At 35.0% G+C, this 19,176-nt stretch overlaps 1 protein-coding gene across 1 annotated transcript in view; it reads right to left on the bottom strand.

The window, feature by feature from the left end:
* SYNE1 (spectrin repeat containing nuclear envelope protein 1) overlaps nucleotides 1-19,176 on the bottom strand; it is a 246,712-nt gene that overhangs the window by 215,653 nt on the left and 11,883 nt on the right. The window contains exons 7-18 of the mRNA XM_088142170.1: nucleotides 17,557-17,721; nucleotides 17,152-17,304; nucleotides 16,419-16,562; nucleotides 13,959-14,132; nucleotides 11,241-11,399; nucleotides 9,663-9,827; nucleotides 8,208-8,342; nucleotides 6,908-7,066; nucleotides 4,235-4,443; nucleotides 3,740-3,848; nucleotides 2,279-2,443; nucleotides 894-1,061 (exon numbers count right to left, since the gene is read on the bottom strand). Of these exons, the coding sequence (XP_087998296.1) occupies nucleotides 894-1,061; nucleotides 2,279-2,443; nucleotides 3,740-3,848; nucleotides 4,235-4,443; nucleotides 6,908-7,066; nucleotides 8,208-8,342; nucleotides 9,663-9,827; nucleotides 11,241-11,399; nucleotides 13,959-14,132; nucleotides 16,419-16,562; nucleotides 17,152-17,304; nucleotides 17,557-17,721 (1,905 nt within the window). The remainder of the gene's footprint in view (nucleotides 1-893; nucleotides 1,062-2,278; nucleotides 2,444-3,739; nucleotides 3,849-4,234; nucleotides 4,444-6,907; nucleotides 7,067-8,207; nucleotides 8,343-9,662; nucleotides 9,828-11,240; nucleotides 11,400-13,958; nucleotides 14,133-16,418; nucleotides 16,563-17,151; nucleotides 17,305-17,556; nucleotides 17,722-19,176) is intronic.

A 19,176-nucleotide genomic window follows, 5' to 3' on the forward strand; every position in this document is an offset into this window, starting at 1 on the left:
ATTCACTTAGGTCAGCTTTCATCAGACGTGGGTGGAAGCTGAATTTAGAATCTTTCCCACGTCTGGGAAATCTCCCAGCTCTTACCCTCACACAGCCCACACTTCTCCTTTTTGGGGAAGGCAGGCAGGCAGATAGGCAGGCAGGCAGGAAGGCAGGGCCCTCAGAGCTGTCACTCTTCATAATGTTCCCAAAGGGACAACCCTTTTAGGTTTTGCTCTTTCTGAGTGTAACATTCTTGGGGGCACTGTCTCCCATGTTCGCCTCCCCTAAATACAACTTTACTGAAGAAACAGACAGCGGCAACAAGCACTTCAGGAGAGCCTCAGCTGAATCCAGGCAGCTCCCTTTTCCTTCCTCGAGGCCAGTCTGGCAGTCGTTAAAGTATTGCCATGGAAAAGGCAGGGAAGACATGGGTGAAAGAATACTTTCAATCAACCTGATGCCAGTTCATTATACTAAGCATAGGCTGAAAAATATATTATTACAAACACCATTATCATACAGTTTGCCAAGATGACTGGCTTGATGGCAGTCCCAAATTTGCCCTATGTAAATTGTGAAATGGTCCTTGAAAACTTGTTGTTTCTTGTAAGAAGAATGAAGACAAGAATGGGGGTGGGAAGAGAAAAGGAATAACAAAAAGTCACTTTGGCAAAGTACATAATCATTTTTAAAAGGTTTATACTTTCCCCTTCTAAAAATATATTAAATGTTCGCCCTCAGCACCTTATTACAGAAAAGTGTAATATCCCCTCTTTCCAATTCAGCCTATATGAAATGGATTCTTAACCATTATCAGCAGTTCAGATATTAGTGCTTGCAGCAACAATAATATATATTTAAGCACTTGTTACACATTCAGTGAAAGCTGATGTGTGGACAGTTGTTGTACCTGATGATGTAGAAGGATTTGCTGGGCCTGTAACAAGTTATCAACATCTAAGATTTTTTCAACTTCTGTCTGAGCTTCTTTTGAGTTTGTGATCAATTCTTCCAATGTGCCTTTCACTTCTTCAGTGTATTGAACACAATCTCCAACCGCACCCAGTGTCTTCTCAATCTGTGTTTAGAAACCATATTAAAGCTCTCTAAAGGTACTCAGTGCCAAGTAAGCAGTACTTGGCATTATTTAAAGCAATCTAAAATGCAGTGCAAGTATATGATCAAGCAATTAATTGCATTGTCTCTATATTATTTTCCAATTATCTGACAGGCATCAACAATTCTAACTAACTATCAATAGATTTTTTCTATTCCACTTTATTCTATTATTATTTTGTGAGTTTGCTCTATTCTATCTGACCCTTCCAGATTAATTTGGAATTTTTAAAAATTAATTGTAGAATTGGCCATGATAATTGCCAATCCTTTTTTTTCTATTCTATATCCCAATGCTGAACTCATTTTCTGAAAATAAATATTTTTGTGCCCATACTCAGCAAACAGTAAGCATAAGCAAGTTCTAAAATGCCAAAAGCTTTCCGAAATACAAAACTATTTTAGGAAAAAAAACTCTCAAAGCAAATATGAATGATCCAAAAATAGTCTAGGGGAGAAATTGATATACACATTGTCTATAACACAAGTGTATGGAGGGCAGAGGAAGGGGCAGGAGGAAGGAAAATTGCCAATGGGAAAATTAATATGAATTTTGGATCTTTTCCCCATAGTGCACACAGCTCCTTTTCTTTTGATGCACACTGCATATTGTGCACACTGACTTCAGCATAAAAAGTAAGTTTATGTAATCACGTGCTTCCATCAAACTCTATATTACAGAAAAGGATCCCTGCAATACTTTCATAAGCAAACTGTATAATTGGATTAGAAAATACATTTAGGAAAACGTGCAGAATTATACATCTAGGAAACATCAGAATTGTGGCTCTCATGTATTTACCACATACATGCATATACAGTATGTGTTGTCTTTTGAAATATTATACAATAATTTACAAATGACATATGGAAATACAGGGAACTACTTTTACCTATAATCAGAGATGCAATTACATGCAGAACTATACAATAATTAACAATTCTGTTATTTTTTAGTGGTATTTTGATGTACCTAGTTAGTTGAAAAACTGATCATTGTTTTTCAAGTACCTAGGTACATCAAAATACCACTAATATCACTGAGAAATCATCAGTGGTTACAGTAACATTCAGACTAAATTGCTGAAACATAACAGAATGCTATTAACTTACTGTAACTGGACAAATAATAGAAAATAGGGCAGCTTCTGAAGTCAATATAATGAAATTATAATATACCTCTGTCAACAAGGCTAAAACTTTCTTAAAGTCACTAGCAAGTACTGAAAGTTCATTCCCTTTCTTTTTTACTTCATCCTCTGAAGAAACCTCAGATAAGGCAACAAGCCTAGATTTCAACCAGATGATAACTTCTCCCTTCTTGCAAGCATCTTGCCTAATTTCCTGAAACAGAATCAATATAAAAATTAGATGCCCCAAACAAGGGAGAAACAGATTTACATGAGTTTGCATGGGTAAGTCAACTAAGGCTGCCTCAGGACACAAAGTTCTGTCACAGAATGTATGAAACATGTTAGTAGTTTGGAAAAGCCAATTAAGATATTAGGTCAATAGGATGAATGAGAGGTACGTACTGTATATACGTGTGGGATTGTCACAAGCTAATATGCTCAAGGATATAAATCGCTTGAGGATCCCTCTACTTAGCAAGTAATGGTGTGGTGTTAGGGAAGAGCTATTCACCAGAAGAACAATACAACTTCCATGATTACAAGAGGTAGCCTTTCTGGGTAGAGTTCCATGCAGGAAGTCTTTCTTGATGCAGACAGTAATACTTGTGGACAAATGGCTCTATGCTGATCCCACAGTTTGAAATAAAGAGGGTAGGCTGCTCACCATTTCTCCCATAGTGAGTTCTGTCCTTGTTTGTATTGGCTGAATAGGGTGAAGTGTCTTTTATATTAGTGCTTAGCAAATAAAGATTTGAAGATCAACCTACATTCAATCAATATAAATATTATGTGTTATTCTCTCCTGCCTACTTTTGCAATTTTAAAAAACATATTGCTTGAAAAAACTCTATTATTTATAATTTTCCCCTAATGTTTGCTTTTGTGTATAACTTTCCCTTGCATATGTTTTTCAAAAATAAAATTAATGCAATACACACCTTTTGCATGCAGTTTTTCATATGTGTGTATGTGAGACTTTATGTACAGTATGTGTGTGTGTATGTATACATATACATATAGCCACTGTTCCCAAAATGTCACTTCTTTTGTGCAATGCCATGCATTCGGAAACCATTCAGTTCCTACTACTGCTGCAGGTCAACTGTGAGGTCTATTTTGGCAGTTTGTGCCAATGCATTCTTATGGTACATTTTTTCTAGTATAAAATATCTGAAACGTGTGAACTAATCATTCTGATTACATTTATTGACACAATTTCGTCTTGAAATAACCAATGGGTTTTCAAAAGCTTCTGTATTACATTGTACACATTTCTTTCTAAAGAGTTGAATTTCTAGCCAGAGTTGTTTTTATTTATCCAGGAAATTTCAGTTATTTTATATTTCACTGTTTATATAACATTATTTACATTTGTTGTAAATTGTTTGGCCTAGCTTTAAAATGCGAAAAGCAGAAAAAGGCCTGCTCGCACTGTCAGTTTCAACCACTTCAAGTCAGTGTGTTAGTATTACAAGAACATATCCATTTCAAGTAATTTTTAATATACCTCTATTGATGTTTTAAAGTGTTTGTATTTAGTAGTATTAGCTGCACCATTCTTAATTGTTTTAAGTTGAGCCTCCTTCGATGAAATCCAGTTTTGTAATTCAGAAAATCTGAAACATAGCCATAGAAAGATAAGCAAATAGCAAGGTAAACAATAGTGGGTTAATTAATGACAAACATTTCAATGGAGCTCAAGAAACGAGCAGCTGAAGTTTCTGCATAGCAAAAGTTTTTAATCAGTTAGGAAGGAATGCTGCTTGTTCAAATGGATGAAAATTTCAAGTGGGCAAATCATGGCAATTTTTCAGACAACTCTAATCTAGATCCTTTACTTCTTACGATATTGCTCTTTGATGTTCTATTCATGTACAATTTTAAAATGTTATGCTTCTGACAAGCAATATAGTATTTATGACATTAAAGGACATTGCAGTTCTAGTTTTCTACTAATTATATCTATCATGCCTTCACCATAGCCGTTCATATAGTTAGTTACCTGTTCTTGTATTCTTTCCATTTATCTGGTTGAGCTACTAGTTTCATGTAGGTGCTGACAACCTGAGATTTAAGTTCACTGAGTTCTTTCTGGCTACTTTCAAATGTTGTTTTAACTGAATCCCATTCTGGTAGTTTCAAGCACAATTCTTTAATCAGTTGTTGTCGTTTCTCACATAGTTGTAAAGGCCCTTTATCACCAAAAAACAGCTGATGGCACAAAACAGAAACAGTTGCTCACTCCACTGACATGGCTAGATTTAAAAGAACATCTTTTCCATTATTAGTATGTACATCTGTATGAAAGTTACACACCAGTACAAATGAACTTATAAAATGTAATTTCTACCTGATGTTCAAAAACTAAAGACATTCACATTTATTCTACAAATGTATGTAAAGACTTGTGCAGATACTTCATCTCTATTAGGGAAATGGCAGTGCTTGTTAACTTTTTGATTGTAGGAAATAGTTTAAGTTCCTTCAGTTGCAAGGAATCCAGAAGGGATTTTTTTGATCCCTTCATCGGCACTACAAGTTGAGATGTTATACACTAAGATGATTTGTATGACTGTTAAAAATATCTAGTGAACTGTCCCCATATTAATCTTATTGACCTGGGAATTTCTAATCTGTGAAATAACACTCAGATCATCACCAAAATTGCATCTTAATCCACAAAGAACTCACATACCCCTCTTCTTTTACCCTGGCACATTCTTTCTCCACATCTCACATCTGGATCACTACCAAAACAGTGTTGTAAAAGTAAGAAGGGCAATTATTTGGGGGAGGAGAATGAGGAGGTCTACTAACTGTTTCTTTATCACTGCGGTAGTCATGGCAGCAGGAAGTCAAGAAGTCTTGGGGCCTTACTAGGGAGTTAAGGAGGGAAACCAGTTATTAGAAGCCAAGTTTGACTGAGAACAGGTCCCAGAATTAATTATCTTATTTTTATATAGCTGGAAGGGAGCCTAATTCTGAATCAGCATTGTTTGTATCATTTGTTCCCAATTACAAATATGAGATTATATTAGTTTGCTATAAAGTAAAGAAAAAATAAATGAATGGGAAGAAACCAGTATTATAAACTCCACCCACCCACCCATTCTCCTTCACAGGGATACCTTCCAGGGTACAAAAGTAATTAAGGACAATTCAGCATTAAGCCAGTCAATTTAACCAGGGAAACAATTTTATGAGAAGAATCTTTCAAATTAAACTTTTGCTGAATGAAAGGGGAAGTCTCTGGGAAAGCCAAGGCTGGATTATACATGATTATACAAAATGATATGAGGAATTTCCATTGTAATTTCACTATTAACAAGTGCAGGAAAGCTATACTAAAAGACACAAGTGTCAATACAACCACAGATAATATAGTTCTTCTACTCATACCTGTGATAACACTGCTTTATTTTTTAAAGGGATTATGTGTTTGTATGTTTGATTCTGAAAAGCTGAGCATCTAATGCTGTTCTACATAGGAATTCCTTTGGTCCTTTAAAATAATAATAATAACAACAGCAACAACAACAACAATAAAGAAATAGACCTGTTTGTTTCCCTTTCTTTGAAAATTGTATATCTTTCTTAGCAATGGATCATGCATCTTAATTTTTTTTAAGCAAAAAAAAAAAAGGAAATGGACATTTTGCATAGCACAAGTATCCTACAGATCATTTTGCTCATTAAAAACTACAAATCCTTTCTTATTTTTTTTTCTTATCATCATTCCCTACTTAAGATGACTGAAGTAGCTTCAATATTCATTATATAGTGTCTTCAAACTGAGATTTATTATGGATTAATTTACATTTTCTGTATCTATATAATCTTATAACTAAGCCACCAGACTATGTTTTTGCACGTGTGTAGCTACTGGATGCTACAAAGATATAACAATTTTCCAAAGCAAAACTCTTACTTGTTTACAATGATAAATGACCTGCATTCCATTTGCAATAAGCATGGGCACAGATTTTATTTGTAGTACAATCCAATGCATATCTCCTAAGAAGTAAGCTCTCTAAATTGCAGCTTTGTTAAAGGATCAAATCAGTATATAAATTCTGCTTATACTGAAGATGGTGCCTTCAGTCACTTAACAATAATAAACAAGAGCCATGGGAAACAATGGATCCTAGGAAGGTACATCATGATATATGATGTTGTAATGTACTGGCAAAGAAAACAGCAACGTATTATGTCAACCATATTTTCGAAATGAATTTAATTACATGCATGCCCAAAAATTCTCGGAACAATGGCTAATTCCATATTACAAATTTCACAGTACAAATCTGAATGAAACATGATGTTCTAATTATAATATTTGTGAGTCTAAGCTCTCATTTATCCAAGTAAGCATTGCTTGTAGAAGTTGCACACATTGCTGAATAGTAATGTAGACCAAATCATAAGCTGAATAGGTAATGGATCAGTCATTAATATCAGATGCCAAATTCTATACTAACAAATTACCCACTCATATATCATTTTGATTATGAAATTGTATCTAATCTGGAATCACAGGGGCATAATGCCAAGCAAACAGATTGGAACAGGACAGTAATGTTTTCTATATTGCACATACCTTTATTTTTAAAGAGTCAAGGCAGATATCAAAATACAGAGAAAAACTCTGACTATTTAGGGAAAGAGTTAGGATTACCTTGTGCTCCTTAATTATTTTTTCACTGTTCTCCTTGGTCATGAGCTCATGCTGTCGAGCAAGTTCAGCATGACATTCTTGCAGTGTTGCTAGAAATTTGCTTTTTTCCACTTCTATTTTTAAGCGAAGTAAATGATATGGAGCTTCTGACTGGAGATCCTGCATCGTAAGTGGAAGAAGGGAAAGAAGAAGTCAATATAAAACTCAGTCACTTCTTTTTTTAAGGAATTATTTCTAAGGGTACAAAAACAAACAAACAAACAGCAACAACACCCAACCAGAGCATTAGTTTCAGGGGCAGCAGCTGGGACACTTGAACATCCCTGCCCCACATGAATGTGCTTTCTATGTTCTAGATATTCATATATGTCACTACATTTTTCAGTAATATTTTTGTTTGAAAATTTATTTTTTACTCCTAAAATCCTCCAAGTAGTTAATTATCTGTCCATTGGACTAAAATTAAAACTTAATACTTACATTCTAACAGTTTTTTCTTCTATTGTAACTGATATGGACCTATCACTGAATCTATCATGACATTTTTATTTCCTACAAGCTATAGGATTGTATAATGTAAATAAGTAAATCTTCCTATTTGTGAAACCATGTAAAGAAAACATCTGTCTATTAGGTGATATACAGAATGGATCAGTCACAGTAGTACTAAAACTGTAGGAAAGTTTTTCTGAACAATTTCAGAGGACTAACTTTCTTTGAAAATGCAATACAACATTACACCATAAAAATGAACAGATGAAAGGCTGTTCATGCATCACAAAATCACAGCAGGGGTAGAAAGTTTGAAACATGAAATAAAATAATTGTGTAACCTACCACATTATGACAGAAAATACTCTTTAAGATAAGTGAGTTCAATCAATAAACAAGTGAAAGTATGCAAACTATCTAACAGGCAAGGATTTTTCATGTTGCCTGGACAGGAATAGCTGAGAACAATAATTCCACAAGCAAGTCTTCTTCTTTGGACAGAGTAAATTTTGTGGCTATGTAACTTATGACCAGGAGAGCCAGTCTGGTGTAGTGGTTAAGGCATCAGGCTAGAAACTGGGAGACTGGGAGTTTTAGTTCCACCTTAGGCACAAAGCCAGCTGGGTGACCTTGGGCCAGTCACTCACTCTCAGCCCTAGGAAGAAGAAGACAATGGCAAGCCACTTCTGAAATCCTGCCATGAAAACTGCAGGGACTTGTTCCAGCAGTCGCCAGAAGTCAACATTGACTCGAGGGCACAAACACACAGAGAAACAACTTATGACCAGAACTGGCTGGCAAAACTCACCTTCCACTGCTTATGCAGTTTCCGCACAGCTTCCTGAAGGGTGTGTTGCTCTTGCTCAGGAAGGATGTCAGTAAGTTCATCACAAGCTTTCAGGAAAGCATTGAGCACCTTTTGGTCCAACTGACTGAAAAATTCCTGGTTTTGAAATTTTATATCACATATTTAAAATGTTAATATAGTTGTTAGGGGAAACAGAAGGTTATACTTTGCACTAAAGCAGGAAAATTAGATCGTATGACTGAGATTGATCTTATGAATGATAAATCTGGAATAGCATGCAATTACATCTATGCTTTTTTTCCTTGAAAAAAATGGGGGGGGGGCTAATAGGAAGAATAGAAGTGGTTTAACCCATTAATTTCCATATGATCCCAACCCATAATAAGCATCTTCAATTTTTTTCTTATGCAGATTATGAGGGCCTTCCACCTAGATCAAGACTAAAGCAAGGAGGAGAGGATTAACATTCCAGATCTTAGAGCAGTGTTTCTCTATCTTGGGAAGTTTAAGATGTGTGCACTTCAACTCCCAGAATTCCCCAGCCAGCCATGCTGGATATGAAAAAGGATGAAATAACTTCCTGCTATCTATTAAACACAACATAACATTTGGCCATCAGTAAGCAGGAACTAATGACTTTTTAGACATTTGTTATTGTTATTTGTGTGATCTACACTGTTGCTGTTTTTTAACAGACCTAGGACAAGACTTAGGATTCTAATTTGCAACTCTTCTTTAAACCCTTGCTGTGAGTAAACACAGCTATATGTTCATAATTTACATTATCAAGAACTAAAGCATCCAAGGACTTTCACATTATAGTCCTAAACATTATTTCAAAGATTAACTGTATGGTCAGGTTGCACAGCCTAAATATATCACTACGGAGAAAATACGTTAAACCTACATTTTTAAAATAAGTACCCAGTCAATCAACATAGAAGTGTTGATAATGGGTCATTAAATCCAGCTCTCTTTATGGAATTTGAATAACTGATTAAACTTTCAAGTGTTGCATGAAAAGACTTGATATATAAACAATATATACAATGTATTTACAGAAGACTCAACACATTATATATAGAACATGGTAAATGTACTATTTGCTTAGCATTTACAAAAATTCATTATCAAAGAACCTCATGGTGAGATCATGGAATTTAGTCGGCACAATGCAGAAGGAATATAACAGCAGGGCAGGAATGGTTTGTTTTAGTGGGGCTGGGCGGGCATCTCTTTTTTCCATGTCTGTGTATTAAAGCAAAACCAAACTAACTCCTGCCTTTTGGGGGAATGCTTTTGATTTCCTGGTTTAACCTACAGCCCTGGTATTTCCCAGCAGTTTCCACTCTGCTTGGCTTTTCTGACATTAACCATGGTTGGCTAGGTGCTGCCACTTGTGATTATTAACAATATGAAATGTAACAGCAACATGCTTTAAAAAGTTATACTTACAGTATGTTTCCGGAGAAGTTCTTCAGGGTTGCCCTTTTCTTTTAGACAGCATTGGGCAGTCTGGAGAACATTTTCCAGCTCTGTTCTAGATTCTTCAAATTTCTTCATCAAACGACTATTTACCTCAACATTTTTCTTCCAGTCATCTGTCTTCTGCATCATGTGCTTCATTCATAAGTGAAAATAGCAAAACAAAAAACAAAAAAAAAACTGCAATGCTACACAATTTGTCTTAACTGACATTATACTTTGTGCACTAACCAAAATTATAATCTACCCTTGAGGAAAAATACTACAATGTTTCTTTATTTCTGTCTTTACCAGGCCCAGGTCATGTCCCTGCATTTTCAATATTATGGGAAAGGAAAATTTCTTTCCTTTTTCCTTCAAGATTAAGTACTATCTGATATCAACAGCGCTACAATTGATTGCACGCAGTCTACAATCTCGTGGGAAAGGCTTCAAACTGTAGTCCAAATGGCTTAAATATCTGTACTTTAAAAAAAAGACACACCAAAAAACTCTTGTTGCTATTTCCTTATTCCCTGCTTTTCTGTAACATTTTGCCTCATGAAGAATTCATAAGAACAAAAAAGCTTGAATACTCCTTTTTATGTTTTCAAGTGACATTTATAAACAATCTGACTCCTCTGAAATTGGATGTATTTCAACATGAATGTGTCCTGAAAATAATTATAACATCTCAACTTCTTAATTAGTGCATAAGCCTAATTTACTAGACAGAATTACTAGAATTACTAGACATTAGAACATCATATACCTAGAGGTTATGGAGGGTAGAATTAATATTCCCAAAAAATTAAGAGTAATAATTTACCCTCGATAGCCCCTAGCTATATTCCTTTCATCTCACCTGCTCACAATACCATAAATATCTTGTTTAAGTGTAACTTGAACAGGACTTGTGATGTTAAGAATAATAATGTTTGAGATACATAGAAAGGAAGAAAGTCCTATTCCTTTGTCCAGGACCTGATGCTGACATGAAACATAGATCTCAGAGGCCCTCAAAAGATACTGGGGTATTGCTCTTATTCTGCCACTGTCCCAGCAAGTACAATTTAAGAGTAAGAAACTGAGTCAGGTAAAATGCAAGGGATAAGATAAATAAATCAGGATTTTAAATTTAAAGTGAAGAAGACTTCAAACACCTCACATCACCCATCCTTTCCTTAAGATGAATATTGCAAGTCCCTGAAAGTCTCACTAAAACCCAGATTGGTGTTTTTAGGCACTGTTAGCAACCATAAGTGATCTCTATCTTATATTAATTCCTTGTCTCCTAAAACTACATTTGTATTTTTCAAAAAAAGTTGCAATGATACTTGAGTATACTTGCCTTTAGCCCTGCAAACCATGTCTTTTAATTTGTTACTATTTGTACTGTTCTTTCTATAATTTCATTTATCAAAGGCTATTCTGAATTATTATTTTTTTCCATACTAAAGTTACTTTATCTTAATATACCTGAATCAAACTGGTTTTCTTTCACAGCTTTCTCATGCTGGAAAGTAATGCTAAACATTTACTGACATTACTGCAATTCAAAAATATTACCTGAAAAGCAGCTTGAATTTCTATCACTTTCTTCTGAAGTACAGAAAGGCTGAAATGATTTAACACTTTACTTGAAGCCACAAACTTTGTGATGATTTGACTATTTCTTTCAATTAATAACAAAGCTTTTTTGCAGTTTTCTTGATAAGCTACCAGATCCTTAAAAAAAAAAATGAAAATATTAAAATAAGGATATTGTGGACAGTAAGAAAAACAAAATAGATTGACAACTTTACGGTGTTTATTTTACACCTACTTTATTTTCTATAAAAGAATACTTAATTTTTTTCATCTGGTACAATTATGTTACATGTAGTCCTTGACTTACAACCATTTGTCAAGCGACTGTTCGGAATTACAACAGTGCTTAAAAAAGTGTCTTACAACTGGTCTTTGCACTTACGACTGTTGCAGCATCTCCACAGTCATGTGATCAAACTTCAGGCACTTGGCAATCAGGATATATTTACAACAGTTGCAGCATCCCGTGGTCACATGATTGTCATTTGCGACCTTCCCAGGGGACTTCTGACAAACAAAGTCAATGGGGGAAGCCAGATTCGTTTAACGACTGCGGCAAAAAAGTTCGTAAAATCAGGTGCAACTCACTTAATGACTGCAGTGCTTAGTGATGGAAGTTCTGATCCCAATTGTGGTCGTAAGTTGAGGATTACCTGTATACTATAGCAACTTAACTATTTAAATGCTATAATTCCATACACAGATAGCATTTATTGCAATCCTATTGCTCTGAATGATTCTTGAGAATTGGTACTGAAACAAGATTGTAGCTCTGTTCTTTTAATGTATCATTTTTGGGGGAAAAAAATTATAGTTGTAATTGAAATCCACAAAATGCCAAAAGTCTATTTCCAGACTGACATGTGCTGGAAACAAGTAATTAAACCCTAACATTTTAAACAAGTAAAATTGTAAAATACTATATACTGAGGTGGGGTGGGGGGTGGGGAACACCTTACTGGTGCATTAAAATATTTATAGTTGGAATATAAAAGTCACTTGAAAGTTTGCAACTCAGCAAAACAGCAAAAACAAACCCAATAACTGGATATACAGCAAACATATGTGTTAAAATATCACAAATTCTTACTAGGAATAATACAAGGTGTTACCTGGAGTAATTCAAAAGGTAAACCTTCAATGTTAGAAAATCTAATTAGAAAAAAATTAAACTATTTGGTTTCATTACAGTGCTATTAGATCACCAGTGTTACATTCCTTTGACTGCCTTCAAAGCTCTATTCGGGTAATGTTTTTATCAAACAAAATCTAGAATGTCTCAAAAGCTGCTTGTCTGACTGAAGTGGAGAATGGTGTCACACTAATGCATACAGTTTCTGTGAACAAACATGATTTTTGTTTGTGAAGAGTTTTTTTTTATAACCATATATAATAATGCTTATCCTGCTACATTTGTTTATAAAAATAGGGGACATGGATCATATGCACATATAGACATTTCTGATGAATAAGAGAGTCTTCCTTGTACAGTGTTCTTTTAATTTTTTTTACTTCTTAAAATTATGAAATACAAAACAGTTGACATCATTACCAAAAAAAAAAAAGAGATAAACAGTGAAGGGGAAAAAATGTAAATATAATTTAGTGACTAGAATAAATTAAATGTGACAAAAACTAGATTAAAATATTGATATAACTGTAAAGTTATGTAATTTTACATGTTTAATCATTTATCTTATCATTGAATCTAGACTATGCAAAGTCACATTGCACATTGTGCCATCTTCTGATTTTTAGAACATAGAGAATTTTCAAAAATAGATCACAGATTCATGTCCTGAATGAAATGAGATATTCCATGTTTTAGGAATATAATTCAACATCACATTAAGAACCTAAATTGGAATCTTTCTTCCAAAAATCATATTAACATATGCAATAATTTTATGCCAGAACAAGGCTATAAAACAGACGAAAATCATATGAGTTAAGGAACCATTAAATTTTTTACATCGCCAACATAAGACATTTAATGTCCATCCCTTTTTAAATATTCTTTGTGGAGTCCAATAAACATGTCACAATATTTTCTGGTGAATTAACTTAATATTTGAAAAAATTGGAAATATATTTCACATTTTTAACACCTGGACTCACCAATTCTTCAAAATCGGATATTCCAATTCTTCATTCAATACTTTATGAAACTGAATTGTTAGTTTCCCTTGAAGTGCTGCATCTCTTAAGAAAACTAAAATTGCAGGTGCTTCAGAGGCTGTTCAAGCATCCAGGCCATGCTGGTTGGTTAACATGTGTCTCAATTGTATATATTGCCAAGTGCATATTTCAGATAGATCAAATTTCAGTCCACAATTCTTACTATCTTTGGAAGCCCTCTCATAATCAAATCTTTCCTAGCCCTCCTGAGTTGCAAGAATCCTGGTATGGGAACTTCTGCATGTTAGACATGTGTGTTGTCCCTGTTCTATGTCCCACCTTTCAACTAGATATTAAAGTTAACATGACCTGTTTGTTAACTGACAAGACACTAACATACAAATTGTACAGAACAACTTCAGTTTAATATAGTCCAGTAAAAGGGAACTATGTGACTTAGAAATGTATTACTTAAAATTTTGTTTAAAGCTGAAAGTTATTCATAGATCAAATATTCATACTTTTTCCCCTAATAAACAGCGAAACAAAACATATTCTGAGGATTCACATGAGAAATACCTGATGTTGCTGTTTAAAAACATGAGCAGGCTGGGCTTCAGGATCTAGTACAGAAATAATTTCATTGATCTTTCCAAGGGATTCATGAAAATGTGTAATTTGTTTTTCTAATTCTTCAAGGTGAGGAAGTAATTCTTGTGAATCATAGAGTACAACTGGGCAGGAATCCTTAACCTAAAAGCAACAGAAATATTTTAAAAACCATGTATGAAAATATACAATGCTTACATATGATTGGGTGTGTTGGTATATGTGTGCGTATCTGTCTATATACATATGCGTGCCCATTTAAGGCAAAGTAAATCTCTTCAAGCACTAACACAGTTACTCAATTTTATGTTGATTTTTAAATAGGAGTCTTTATTTAGCGACCACAATTGGGACCAGCAACTCAGTCGTTAAGTGAAGCGGTTGCTAAGCGAAACCATGACCGTGCTTATGATCTTATTGCAGCTTTCCTTTGCTTTACAGACCTGCACAGGTCGTAAATGTGAGGATTGATCATAAAGTTACTTTTTCATCACTGTCATAACTACGAATGGTCACTCAATGAGGTAGTAGCTAAATGAGGACTACCTGTATAGCTAGTATTCATTGGCATATTTGCATAAGTAAAAAGTTTATTTTCTGATATCCAGTAGTGATCTGCTGGATTCATCACTAGCAAAATGAACTCCTCCCTTCTTTGTGCATCTCCACAAATTTGCTTTTGTGGGGAGAGTGACTGGCCGTAGAGCATGAATAGAAAGTATTTGCGCAATATGCTTTTTTCAGTCCAAGGCTTGCAGCCTTGTTTTATGTATCATTCACACTCAATTTCCTCTTTTTCTTATTCTAGTCCTCTTTATGTTCCCTTTTATTTTGCCAACAATATCTGGTTCATTATCTATAATTGCAGTTCTTCATCTGTGTTCATCTGTGAATTCATACAAGGGCCATGGCTCATGCAAAGTCCCATCTGGAGCTGTCTAGAGCTTAGGAAATTCTTGTAGAGGAGCCACATCCTCTACAAATACCACATGACTATGCACAGCTCCAGCTGAACTCCTTCAGCTCCTAAGACTGGCCCAGTAGATATGAAGTTATAGCATGGTCAACTGAGACCAAGTACAATAGGAGGTTGGGTTGTGTGAATTTACAGATAACTACAAAAAGTACCGCAGTACAGGAAAATATCCAGTTCTTCTTGTCATGGTCTCTGTGATTCACATAGATGGGTATCAAGCTTTTTACCTGGAGAAGGGTTTAGTCATCTGGAGTGACCTTATAAAGTAGAGTTGGAGAAGGCCTTTGTTGAAGCTATTGAAGCTGGAACCAGAGAAGCAACAGGTTCTTTATCCCTCTCTTTCATTTTGCCCTGGATAGAATTTGCTGTGGCATGCCACTTAGAAGATATAGAATTATTAATTTCTTTGGTGCTGTTAACAGCACAGCAAAGATATAAGGATCCTCTGTGGGAGATGGAGAATTTCCTCAAGCTCACAAAGAGACAAGGGAGCAGTAAAACAGTTTTGGAGGCATAATGGGAGGCTTGAAGGAAGATGAGATGTCTGCAATAGTTTCAGGATCTGTTGTCCCTAAAGGCTGCTCCCAGAGTGTAACTTGCAAACTAGTACAACACTATGTGAAACTATTTAGTAAATGCCAAAATGCTTGGAAGAGTCTTCTATGTGACCTTCACTAAGATGCAGTTTATGCCCATCTTGAAGAGGTAAGGGTCAGGGTTTGCTCCTGCCATGCTGGCATTTGTGAAATAGAGCCCATAGATCTTAAGGCCAAATGCCAGATGCCTACAAGAGGAGGGCTTTGGAAAACTCTAAGGAGTTTTGAGAGAAGATTAAATAAAATAAGAAAACAAAAAGGAGAAAAATAATTTTGATAAAATAGATTGACAATCAACTTAAGGCTGAACATGATAATGCTATGGCAGTAAAAAATGAAATGAAAATCAACTCCATGCATATTATTCACCCACCAACAATTATCTAAGCTCAAGAAAATTCTGAACAAGACTGTGCCCTCGTGCATAACCCATGTCCGTAAAACACAGAGACCTTGATAAAGAAGTAGCACTGTCATTTCCTCTATTTCTTTTTGTTCTCTTATTCTAAGCCTGGGCTTTGTATGAACAGGTACAACGCAAAAAATAATTATAAAAAAATGTGATAGAAAAGATACATACAATGTTCTGCATTTACTTTAGTTATAAGCTAGCCAAGGGGTAGGTGGGGTCAAAGATGGGCAGATGGCAAACACATCTGATGAGAACATGAAATAAGTTTAAGGAAGGTACTATTAGATGGAAGCAGTTGGAACATACTGAAAGTTTCTGGGCTAGTCCTAAAGGGACTGGGGATGACAGAATAATTAAAGACAGTGAAGAAACATACATCAATCCCAGCCTTATCTCCCTCACTAGAGACTGGGGTAGCTTTATGAAATTACTTGAATAGCAACTACCTTGCTGAGCTGTCCCTTGATTCTTGACATTCTTGCAAGCATTTCATTGACTTCTTCTTGTGGAATTTCCTTGGTAACCACTTGTGCTGTCCTTGTGATCATCTTGTACTGGGATTCCATAATGAGTGCTTTTTGTTTAATATCCTGTAATATTTTTGTTCCAAATAACTATGTGTAAAAATACAAAGCTTTTAAAAAATGGAGCTCAGTCTCCTATTAGTTGTAGAAGAGAAGACCAAGCCTTATGAATGAACATCCTTTCCTTTAGTTGCATTAATTAATGGCATCTCATATTATATGCAACATACCACAACCGTTTAAGGAGCATAATCTGATGCATCTGAACTTTGAACAGTTTTTTAGTGCAACATTTTTGTGAAATTACTTCATTAGAACATTCATTAGAGATTCATTTCTATGCTTCTAAAATGTGTTCAAAAGAAGAAACAGTGTTGAAAATAATGTGTTGGAAAGAGGTAACAATTCCATTTAAATAGTTCACACTGAAAATTTTTGTTTAACATTTAAGGGAGATCAAAGCACAAGGAGAGGCATATGATTTACAAGGAACAAAGTATCTTAGAGTCACAGCAGGAAAGCGGCATAGCAGTTAAGAGAACTATAAGTACTGCATATCTCCCAAAATCCTTCAAAATGTTCTTACCCCAAAAAGCAGAACAAAAGTCTACAGCAGTACTATAAAGAAATAAAGCTCAGCTTCTAATGAACTTGCCTCCATTTCTTGGACAAACAGCTTTACATTTAGAAATGACACTTCTAAAGGTACGTGGATTTTCCTCTTTGCTTCGTCAATGAAAGCAGACAGAGCAGCCACACCATCCAAGTATTCCTTCTTTATTCTGTCTAATTCATCAGCCCGAGCATACTGTGAAAGCACAGAAAACAGACCAGACAATGTAGAGATAAGGAAGGGTCAACAGAACATTAAGCACACAATGGACAAAAGTTTACATTTCATTCAGGATAATTCTATAGATTCTCTTAAGAAATAATGTGTTTTTGTTTCAGCACTAGAAATAGAATGAGTGATATACAAATCTTTATCTAAATTGAAAAACTGAATTACTTATTAACACAATACTGTGCATTAATGGAGGGAAAGCCTCCAAGGACATACTTGTTTAACTTGCATAAACAATTCTCTCCAGCGTCCATTCAGCAAGAGCAATTGTTGTTTTAAATCTCTGGAAACAGTCTCATCACATGTTTCAATCAGAAAATTACCAGCATCATTCATTGCAGTATGTTGCTGAATCCATTGTGGTAAATGCCGGAAAAAATCCTAGGAAGAACATAACTAGTATTGCTGAAAATGTTGTAAATCATAATTATATGAATGTTCAATTTCCCCCCAATTTCCTTTTATACTCAGCATGCAATGATCATCCTATTCTTTTATGCTAAACATTTCTCAGGAAGTTATTACAACCACCAAAATAAAGAGGAAAGTTCAAATCAAATCAAATCAAAATATAAATTTAGGGCACCCAGTCATAACCTTGTTTTTATTTCAGTTATTTATTTATCCAAAATATTGATATACACCTTGTCATATGAACATATTCAAGCAGTAGACAGCAATAAACTTCCATAAGAATACAACATTGCAATGTAACATAACTTTAAAATAATATAAGCTCCTTAAATTACTTATCTTAATTATTGTATTTGATATAAAATATGCACACATATATAAATCTTAGGTGCAAATAAGCAGGAAATCCTTCTAAGAACAATATCTCGAAGAAACAAAGAAACTGGGTCTAATTTTGATAGACAACATATATTGAGAATGGATGGCAAGAATGCAACTTTATTGGTTCTCATGTATGTTAGTGACAATGGTGTCCATCCATCTACTCTGGCTGGGTTTGAGCTAGGTGGCTTAATATTAAGCTGCCTCTTGCCCTTCCTTGTTAGGAATCATCAGATAAGCGTGGCAGAGATTTCTGTATTAACCATGAGCTTTTTTTATTGACCATGGTATTCAGTCTATTGGATACTGTAGAAAGTGCTATTCAGTTGCATATATTTTATTCTCTCTCTTACATTCTCTCTCTCTCTCTCTCTCTCTCTCTCTCTGTCAGATTTTTCTAGGCAAACAACAGGAGCAGGTGCAGGAATTCAAGGATGCAGATCTCTGATAAGTCAATCTGTTGTAAGAAAGACTAATCAAGCTATTATGAAAGAATCCCGGTGACTACTACGTATCAAATGCAAGTTCTATTTAGTGTATTATGAAAGTTCACATTCTTGTGCCTTTTCTCCCATCCACATGGGGCAATAGGCTTGAGCCCTCTATTTTTGAAGTGGGAGAGATAATTTCCACCTATCCTTTGTTATTGTAATGCACTAGCCTAATTTCAAGCTATTTGCCTCCAACCTCACACCATCATTGAAAAGCCATGGGGAAAAATTATCCAGATGTTTGAATTTAAACACGACCGAGGAATTCATGGACTCCAGATCGTATGTCCCCTTCTCACTTGCTGGCCATTCTCAACTTACAGATGTTGGAAATATTAACTATTCTGCATTCCATATTTATGTATACCTCACCAATGCTTCAATTTATGGCATTATCAAGTGGGTTTGCTTCATTTCCTACCACTAGCTAGGCATGAAGACAGTTTTTTTCAGACTGCTTTTCAATTCTGAGCTAAAGGCTGAGGCTTGGAGAAGGAGAAAGAGTAGTAATAGTAATGGTAGTCATCATTTCAGATGTGGAAGCTCACCG

This window comes from Python bivittatus, unplaced genomic scaffold, assembly GCF_059951505.1.
Source record: "Python bivittatus isolate LINGU-HERP-01145 unplaced genomic scaffold, Pbiv_v1 ctg000020_np1212, whole genome shotgun sequence".
In the NCBI taxonomy this organism is placed as follows: domain Eukaryota; kingdom Metazoa; phylum Chordata; class Lepidosauria; order Squamata; family Pythonidae; genus Python; species Python bivittatus.